At 25.5% G+C, this 10411-nt stretch overlaps 2 protein-coding genes across 4 annotated transcripts; one reads left to right on the top strand and one right to left on the bottom strand.

Annotated features, from left to right (window-relative positions):
- Positions 1–549: 549 nt before the first annotated feature.
- LOC103579182 (6-pyruvoyl tetrahydrobiopterin synthase) lies at positions 550–3771 on the bottom strand. Of its 3 annotated transcripts, none has more exons than XM_008560517.2 (6): positions 3698–3771; positions 3372–3544; positions 3052–3295; positions 1361–1541; positions 1027–1106; positions 550–956 (listed from the first exon to the last, which is right to left on the bottom strand). In XM_008560517.2, exons 4-6 carry the CDS (start codon positions 1420–1422, stop codon positions 673–675), a joined length of 426 nt encoding a protein of 141 aa, XP_008558739.1. In that variant the 5' UTR covers positions 1423–1541; positions 3052–3295; positions 3372–3544; positions 3698–3771; the 3' UTR covers positions 550–672. The 3 variants fall into 3 exon arrangements, with proteins under 3 accessions (XP_008558739.1, XP_008558734.1, XP_008558746.1); XM_008560512.2 differs by having other exon boundaries at positions 3233–3295; XM_008560524.3 differs by lacking the exons at positions 3052–3295; positions 3372–3544; positions 3698–3771 and adding an exon at positions 2030–3042.
- A 75-nt stretch (positions 3772–3846) lies between these two features.
- On the top strand, positions 3847–9830 carry LOC103579173 (mitochondrial 2-oxoglutarate/malate carrier protein). Its single transcript, XM_053741860.1, has 5 exons — positions 3847–4103; positions 5058–5273; positions 6112–6242; positions 6413–6583; positions 7521–9830. The coding sequence occupies exons 1-5, from the start codon at positions 4036–4038 to the stop codon at positions 7820–7822; spliced, it is 888 nt and encodes a 295-aa protein (XP_053597835.1). The 5' UTR covers positions 3847–4035; the 3' UTR covers positions 7823–9830.
- The last annotated feature ends 581 nt before the right edge of the window (positions 9831–10411 follow it).

Here is a 10411-nt window from a genome sequence, read left to right as displayed (position 1 = left end):
GGACTTATCACCGTCTAAGAAAATCCATAGAAAATTTAAAGAAAGAACGTGACTATCTGAGAAATTTTTTAGAAAACCAGGACTTGTTACTGTCTAAGAAAATCTGTTGAAAATCAGGACTTTCCACCGTCTAAAAAAATCTATAGAAAATCTAAAATTCGCTATTTTCTTTTTTATTTAAGACCTCTGGTCAGTAACTAAGAAAGTCAATCTGTGTAATAGACATCCGCCATATTTTTCTTGATATATATTATACCTTATATTAACATACTATAAATAATTTAAGACACTGATCTCTATACTAAGTTTAATAAACTAATAAAGTGTTAGTATAGAGATCAGTGATTTAAGGTATATATTTTTAAGTTGTCTTTAGCCAATAAAATATCCAGAAGAGACATTAATTTTTTATTAGGGCTAGAATTTGTCTCGCGCGCAAGCGCGTACGTGACTATATATTTATTTTAGTGTAAATTGTGTATATTTTCATGCTGTCTTCAGTCAATGAGGTGTTGAGAAAAAACTTCACATAAATTTCATTCCTTTTTTATTTTAGGAAAATAATTTATTAGATAATTAGTATATTAGTTACACTTTATATTAACATTTAATACAATTGCACTATATAATGATATTTTAAAAGTTTAAATGAAAAAATCTTGAAAATTTCTTCTACGAATCTTCTCCACGATAAATGACGATATTTTTATCAGTTTCATATATTTTAACTTCGTAAAGTAATGACGGGTCGGGCATTAATTGTTTCAACTCATTAAAAATATAAACAGATAAATTTTCAGTTGTCGAGACAACATTTTTAAAATACGGAACATCTTTATCTAAATTTTTATGGTCCAATTTTTCCATTAATACCTTATGCATATATTCTTTTAGTTCTGATATATTCATAACCATCCCAGTTTTATAATTTATTGGTCCACGTACAGTTACTTCAACTGAAATATATAAGTAGTAAAGTAAATAAGTGATCTTATATTTTAATTTTCATGTTTTTTAAATAAATACCAATATAATTATGACCATGACCCCAATAATTATTACATTTCCCATAAATATTTTTATTTTCTTCGTCACTCAAATGGGGGCTGAAAAAAAAAATATATATATATATTGCGTTATAAAAAAAAATTATGGGAATCCCATAAAATATGTTATAGGAATTTATAGAATTCCATATGGATTCTACTTAAGATTTTTATAAACTTAATTAATAACAAAAAATAATTAGAATCCAACTTTTTAAAATTAAAATTTAAAAAATTAAGCGGTAAAATTTAATTATTTAATTAAAATATTTATTCTAATTACACTTAACTATTATTTTTTTTTTTTTATTTACCTGTGGAGTCGGTGACAAGACGAAATACTTTCTCGTCTCGTAAGATATCCAATCGGGCTCATAATTTATTTATTTTTAAATATATATGTATATATATTACAGTATATAAAAAAAGTCTTATACTCAACAAAGAGTTTATAAAATATGTGCGATAATTGATACTGATACAATTGATACTTCTCTATAAAACAATAAAAAATCTTGAATCACTTAATACCAAGATCATATTATAATACAAATATATGATTTGAGTGCGCAAGTCAAGTACTTGTTGTAAGACCACAATTTTTTTCTGATTAAAATTTCAAGTGTCAGCTAATAATGATAACTTTCGCGCATTAAAAAAAAGTAACGGGTAGATAATAAAAATATTGATAATTTTAATTTGAAAAATTGAAAATTTTAATTCATTATGGACAAATAAAAATTTTCGTTTGTTTATGAGTAATTTAACGTAAAATATCTATAGTAAATTATTTATGGTATGGTCTTTATAACCCTGGGTAGAAAATCACATAAAATGATGGATTTTCATAAATTTCATGAAAATTAATGAATTCTATGAAAAAGTGCTATAGGAAAGTATATGTCATATATACAGCTATGAAAGTATCGTTTTTTTTTTAAGCAGAAAAGACAGATAAGTAAAATTACAGATTTTCAAATTACTTTCTAATTACTAGCGCCACCAGTTGAAGATTTTAAACAACTAAAGTTATTGTTCGGTGATAGTCTAATTCGAAAGTATTTTTGGTAAAATTTTGTCTGAGCCTTTACCAATAAATCTGTTACACAAAAAACCCTTAGGTATACACTGCGCCTGCGCAAATGTATTTCTGTAGACAACTATTTTTCGAAAACGAAATTTTCTGCAATATTTTAAATATTCATCGAATTCCTTTGATGCGATTTGAATTTTACAAAAAATTCACGCGCGAATCTTTATTTTCTATGAAAGCTCTTGTTAAAATATCAAAACTTTGAAAATATCAAAACGCGGTCATATTTGTAATTAAAAAAAAAAAAGTTTTCGTGGCAATGTTTTGAAAAAACTTTCTACGCAACAATAATCTTAATTTCCGGTGATGAATCTTTCCAATTTATAAATAGTTACGAAATTATGTTTAATATCTTATCTCTTATCTCTCATTCCATACTATCATTTATATATTTATCTTTATGTTAAGTAATATTTTGAAGTCATGAGAATCCAATACAATTACTCATTACAAAAAAATATATATATACACATACATTTATACATTCCTATTTAATCTAAATCGATAAGAAATTCATTTGTATTAAAATTCAAATATTATTTAAGGGTCGAAAGTACTACCAAATTTCCCTGTTTTATATTTTTAATTGCGTTTTAAATATTTATGGGACACCATAACTCTGCTTAGAAACTCTTATAAAATTATATGATTCTAAACAGACATCTACATTTTTTGAATTTTTTTTAAAACGCTAAATTATAAAAAAAAAAATTGCAGCTATAGATTTTTAAATTTTCTATATGTGCAATTTTCTTTCTCTTTTTATAATTTATTTGTTTAAAAAAAGCGGGAAATTTGTTCAATGTCTGCTAACTTTAGGGCCATAAAATGATACTGAATTTGGCTGTCTAATAAGTTTTGAATTCTGGAAAAACGATAAAGTATAAAAAAAAAATATTTGAAAAATTTCACCTATAGTTTTTAAAATTTTCTACATGTGCATTTTCTTAATTTTCTTTTTATTATAATCGATTCATAGAAAAAAAGTCCTAAAATTGTTAATTGTCTGCTAACTCCAGAATCATATAAAATGATAGATTTTCTAATAAATTTTATGAGAATGAATAAGTTCTATGAAAAAGTACGAAAGTACTATTTATGGTACTCGAATGATGAAAATTTTCCATGGAAATTCGTCTTATGCATTTTTCCATAGCTGAAAAAATCATATGATAATCAATTAATAAATAAATAGAAATACAAAATTCAAAAATTTGCTGATTATACCCAACCTTAAAATTCATTTTCCATAAAACAAAAGACTACAATTTTTAGTCATATATTTCATACATAAAAAATATTTCATAACCTATGTAATAGTTATCCGATCCAGGTTGTGGCGAATGAGCTGCCACCTACTGAATAAAATTTGAATTTTCTGACATTTGTGACGTCAAAAAGATATCTATTAAATAAAATAATTTTTATCAGACATATTAATTAATAAATATGTAAAATACAATAAGTAATATATAAAATGTATATAAATATATATTTTAATATAAAGTATTTTACATAATATTAAAAACTTATTTATAAACAAGTGGTTTTTATTTACCGCCATTACGTCAGTCCATAGTTGAGGCACATGACCACGTCTATGACGTGCGCGTGTAATTTAAGTTGAAAAAAATCAAGCTACGTCATTTCAAGGTTAATATACTGAAAGTAAAATAAATATATATTTTTATTTCACTACTGTCGTCAAGTGGTTGACATGTATAACTGATAGTCGGCATTCAGTTTTTACTTATTTTATTATAAAATAAATATTGTCGAGTTCTTTGTACTGACAGTTAAGTCTTTAGTTTTAAATTGTAAAATTTGCCGACACTTAATAATCTAAATTTATTATTTTACTTTTTTTTAAATATTTAAATAAATTAAATCATTACAATGTCGACCCAAAAGTCGGAAGCTACGGTGCCAAACAAAATTAAGTTTCTCATTTCTGGACTTTCTGGGTAATTATTATTTTGGCTAAATATTTATCTATATAAATTTTTATATATGTATATATTTATTATAATTAGCTTAATAAATTTAATTTTAATTATTTATGTGCATGTAGCAGACAAATTTTAAATTATTAATAATTGGAGTAAATAATTAATGAAATAAAATTTTTAAAAAATGGGCATTTAAATAATTTTTAAATTAATAAGTGTATTTTTTCAAAATTTTATTTTATTAAATATTTACTCTATTTATTTATAATTTTTAATTTGACGTCTGCTATATTCACACTCATAAATTAATTACTCTTATTAATTATACTTAACCTGCGTAATTACTATAAATAATTGTAATAAATATTTAAATCACATTTTAAAATTATTACTTAATTAATTTTAATTAAAATTATTTTTTTATGAAACTTATTTATAATTTTTCAGTCGATATTAAATTTCAAAAATTATGACTGAAAATAGTAGACGTCAATAAATTTTTTAGTTTTCAAAAACTCATTTTATTTAAAAATATGAATAAAAAATAAAAATATGCACTTGTAGAAAATTTAAAAAGCTACAAGTGCAATTTTTCAAAATATTTTTTTTTTTATAATTTATCATTTTTAAAAATATTCAAAAATTATAAGGTGGCAAACTAAAGTTAGAAGACAACACTTTTGGATTTTTTTTTTCAACAATTCAATTACAAAAAAAAAAAAAAAAAAAATTAAAAATATACACATGTAGAAAATTAAAAAATCTATAGGTGCAATTTTTCAAAATATTTTTTTTTTTGTAATTTGTCGATTTTTAAAAAATCCAAAGATTAATAGACGTCAGTTAACTGGAGTATCATTGAATTTATTCACAAATAAAAATATTCTGTCTACTGCCTTGACTATAAAACAACTTTCTTGTCATTGAATAATTAATAAATATATAAATAAATGTTAATTAAATTTACAGTATGGCTGCCACGTGCTTCGTCCAACCTTTGGACTTAATTAAGAATCGAATGCAGTTGAGTGGGAAGAAGACATCGACCCTGAGTATTGTGTCTTCAATTGCTAAAAATGAAGGGTTATTGGCAATGTATTCCGGTTTAAGTGCCGGGTTAATGAGACAAGCGACATATACTACAACGAGATTGGGAGTGTATACGTGGCTCTTTGAACTAGCATCGTAAGAAATATGTATATTTATTTATATATAATCAAAATCAATATTTATCTTTCCATTAAAGATAAAGTATTGTTTACAAGTTCAAATAATTTTTAAACTTTATTGTTTCGTAATTTTTTTATCGTCTAGTGATAAATGTATGCAATTAGACTGATTCAAAAAATCGATTTATTTTTATTTTTCAAGTACACTCAAAATTTTCAGTAGGATAAAAAAAAAATAAATGTTAAAATTAAAGTTCTTAAGTACTTCCGGATAAAAATTTTACGTTTGCGACGAATAATTATAACGAAAAAATCAAAAATTATTTTTGTAGAGAATTGAATGTTTTACAAAAAAAGTCTCTTATAAATTTTTGATAAATTGAATATTTTAAAAATTATTCCATGTCAAAGTTGAATTTATAGAATTTTAACTGTTTTTCGACTTTTCTAGCGAAACTATCAATCTTATGACAAAATGTCATAAGACCTTTTTTGTAGACCGTTTAATTTCCAACAAATTATCTTAAGTAAGTTTTTCAAAATTCCTGAATGCTCTCTAGTTATTTGCATTCAAAATCAATCAGATTCAAAAGTCGTATTATGGTGATTTTGATTCTCATGCAAATAACTAAAGAGCATTCAGGAATTTTGAAAAACTTAGTTAAGATAATTTGTTGGAAATTGAATGGTCTACAAAAAAGGTCCTATGACATTTTGTCATAAGATTGATAGTTTCCCCATAAAAGTGGAAAAATAGTAAAAATGCTAATTGTTAAATAATTTTAATTTAAATATTAGTTAATTAAAAAAAAACTGATTTTTTTTTTTTATTTAAAATATTTTTATTTACGTAGGAAAGAATCACAGCCTAACTTTTTCATTAAAGCTGGTTTAGGAATGACTGCTGGTGCTGTTGGAGCATTTGTCGGAAACCCAGCAGAAGTTGCACTAATTCGTATGACTGCTGATGGACGACTACCTCAAGGTAATAATTTATTTTTACTCCAAGTTATGTAACTGTAAAAAAACAATAATATAAATTTTTGTAAAATGAAATAATACTTTTATTTAGTAGGTTTAAAATATATGAAGTTATATAAATGAATATTACTTTTAATAATAAATTACTTGTTTTTTTTTTTTTTTTATGAATAGCCGAGCGACGAATGTACAAAAATGTTTTCGATGCTTTGTTTCGAATTACTAGAGAAGAAGGAGTTCTAACTCTTTGGAGAGGAGCAATACCAACAATGGGACGTGCAATGGTAGTCAATGCTGCTCAATTAGCATCTTATTCTCAAGCGAAAGAAGCTCTTCTTGATACTGGTAATTTATTTAGTTGACTAATAAATAAAATATTCTTATGGAATCCCGCAGAACTCTGGTCAAAACAACTCGAGTGATAATATTGATATGCAAACGTCGATAGAAGTAATTTTCATATTAATTATGTTGCCGAAATCTAAATATACAGTCGACTACGTCATAAGCCTGCCTAATGTCTCTCCCCTAAATCAGCAGGTACTGGGTCCAAACAGCACCCGCTTAACTACTTTTTTGAGTTTCGTAGCAGACATCCCGTTATAAGCCTCCGTTAAAATTACATAAATTATAAACTAACAATAGCAACAAAATATCTAAATTAATTATGAAAATTTACTATCGATCTTTCGCGGATAATAATTTTATAAATATTAAGTTAAATATTATTTATTGGTGATAATTGTAATGATTAATTACAATTAAAGCTTCTGTTACAATTTAAAAGTTTTATTGAGCATTATGTTGATCAATAACAATTATTATTATTATTACTTTCATTAATACCCTTGTCATTATTATTTTTTACATTACAATTATTATTTGTGTAAAAAGATAAGTATTTATTTCAGCGCTATAAGCACTAGAAAAATCGGGACACTGGCGCATGTGACAAAACGTAAATTTGACGTTTAAAATTATATAAAATAAACACAGGCTTATAACGAGTAGTCGAGAACAAAACTAAACGCACGGGAAGACTGAAATTTCAAGAAAAATTTACCCTGTCCCCAAACCAGGCTTATGACGAGTCGACTGTAAATTTATTGCCATTAATATTTATGACTCTTATCAATATCTGGAGTACAAATATATTATTCTTTATTACATTCCGCCATTCTTATCGCTAATTTTTACGTGTTCTTTGACCCGAGTTTTGTTTCGAGTTAATTTATCCTAGAGCCTATTCTTATAAATAAATAAATAAATAAAACTATTACAGGTTACTTTGAGGAAAATATTATGCTACATTTTACTGCTTCAATGATTTCTGGATTAATAACAACAGCAGCTTCAATGCCAGTAGATATTGCTAAAACCCGTATTCAAAACATGAAAATGATTGACGGTAAACCAGAGTACAGAGGCGCTTTTGATGTACTTGGTAAAGTAGTACGGAATGAAGGATTTTTTGCTCTGTGGAAAGGATTTATTCCTTATTACGCTCGATTAGGGCCTCACACTGTCCTTACATTTATCTTTCTTGAACAAATGACAGCTTCTTATAAAAAATATTATTCTTAAGTTTATTCCATTACTCTAATTAACTGAATTTGAAAATTCACAAATATTAAATCCGTATATATTTATATTATTAAAGTTTTTTAAACCAAGAAAATTTTAAAATATGCCATCAAAATATTTCACTGCAAATTATCAAGGTCAATTTTTTTTTCTTATTTTTTTGTTTTCAAATTTCATATTTTTTGTGTGTTCACAACATTTTTTTTTAAATTATAAATTTCTAAAATCAAATTTAAAAATTCACGGATTTAATTTAAATTGAATTGTTTATAAATGAATAAACAGTGTATTGCTTATATATAAAACATAAGTACGCTGCTTACATATATTAAATAATCGACAATACGAATTATTAGTGTGCGAACATAAATAAGGCACAAATTCGACTCATATTTAAAATATTCAATGATGTGTTCAATAGTTTTATGTTAAGAGACAGAACTTAAATTCTGATACAGAAAAAATTTCTTTCTTTTTTTTTTTTTTTAATTAATATTTTGGTGTGATGAATTAAGAAAAAATTTCCAATAGACATTTTTAAGCGAAATGTTGGATAGTTTTTTTATAAATCACAATAGGAAACTAAATAAATATTCCAAATAGATATATAGTAAGTATGTAGGTATTAACGACTGCTGTGCTTGAAAAATTAAAAAATAGTTGAACAACTGACATAATAGTAATAATAATAATAATAATAATATATCATAAGATTTTGTTTAAATATTTATCAGTTTGATAAATTTAGATGAACCTGAAGTTAGAAGACGATTAACAATTTTCGGATTTTTTTTCAACGAATCAATTATGAAAAAAAAAAAAAAAAAAAAATTAAGAGAATACACATGTAGAAAATTGAAAAAAAACTATAGGTGCAATTTTTAAAAATATTTTTTTTTTTATAATGTATTGTTTTGAAAAAGAAACAAAAATTATTAGACGTCGGCTAACTTCAGTATCATGAATTTAGCGGAGTTATTACTAATATGAGCGGGAAGTCATCAATTGCCTACAATATTTTTTCGTACATTGGAAATTACTGCTCGGCTACTAAAATTTATTCTACGGTTCTATTGCCTATGGAAATATAAAATATGTAATTTAATTGCGAAAAAAAATAATTGCAGTTCTATTGCCTAGAAAAATAATTCATGATGTTTGATTGATTGCTATTTAATTGTGAACCCAGTCAAAGGAATTCCTAATAAATGTAGATGCTCCTGATTTTGCTGAGAAAATCTTGTACTTGAGGAGAAATGATCAACAAAGACCGATCACTTGATAAAAAAAAGACGATTGATCTGTAAAATATGAGAACCGCGGTAGTCTTGACAAAAGTATAACTCGCTCGGTCCATAATAAGACACTGGGTTGAATCTCATAGTCGACTTAGGGAATCACCTGATCAGCCCAATAATTTCTGATAGAAAACTCTGTCAAGTTTTACAGTTGCTATTGTCAAGACTACCGAGGTTCTGATATTTTTCAGACCAGCTGCGTTTTTTTTATCAAGTGATCGGTCTTGAACGTTGATCATTTCTTCTCAACAAGTACAAGATTTTCTCAGCAAATAAATTAGAAGCTTGTCTACATTAATTAGGAATTTCTTTGACTGGGTTCACAATTAAATAGCAATCAATCAAACATCATGAATTATTTTTCTAGGCAATAGAACTGCAATTATTTTTTTATGCAATTAAATTATATATTTAATATTTGCGTAAGCAATAGAACTGTAGAATAAATTTTAGTAGGCAGCAGTAAGAAATTATAATGTATGAAAAAATATTATAGGCAATGTTTTCCCATACGATCAATGACAAAAAAATTTTTACAATAAACAAAGAATTTAATTACTATAACAAAACATTCTTTCTAAACATTCTTAATGAATTATTATGATCGTCTGGTACAGATCTTAATAATTTTGTTATTATATTAATAAAGAGTTAAATATAATTTGTTAATTTCTGTATATAGTAATAAATCCTGTGGATTTGTAAAATAATTAAGTTGTGTTAATTGTTAATTTATTAAAACCCAAACCAAGTGAGTAATTAAGTCTATAATTAAGTCCATTAAAGAATGATCTCTCATCCCACCCGCGGTAAATTTAAATATTTGTAAAACAACTTATTAGAAATGGGAGAAAAATTAAAAATCGTGTCAAAATAAAATGGCGGCAGAATATGATAGAAAAATATTCAAAAAACCGAAAAAAAACATTTGAGTGTTTGAACAAACCTTGGTGGGGAAATAATATGCCTAAGAGTATCCAAATACACTTCGAGATTCGAATTAATTGTTCCAAGTGTATTGCAGTTAAAAAACGTCACTTGACTGCTATTTCCCACCAGGCGATGCCAGATGATTTTGATCAGGAATCGGAAGTCATCAGCATCAGCAATTCGCAACACTTTACACTAGTACTGAACACTCAACTACACCGTAGACACTTGGCACAATTTTAATTAACAAAAGATAAATTTTACAATCACTGCACAATTTTACGCGACTTAAATGCGATACTGTGTTTTAATTCAAACGTAAAGAAGGATCTGGACTATAACTGTCGTTGTTGATGATACT

Source organism: Microplitis demolitor, chromosome 9, assembly GCF_026212275.2.
Source record: "Microplitis demolitor isolate Queensland-Clemson2020A chromosome 9, iyMicDemo2.1a, whole genome shotgun sequence".
Classification (NCBI taxonomy): Eukaryota; Metazoa; Arthropoda; class Insecta; order Hymenoptera; family Braconidae; genus Microplitis; species Microplitis demolitor.
Note: the sequence above shows the minus strand (reverse complement) of the source record. Positions and strands in the feature narration are given on the sequence as shown.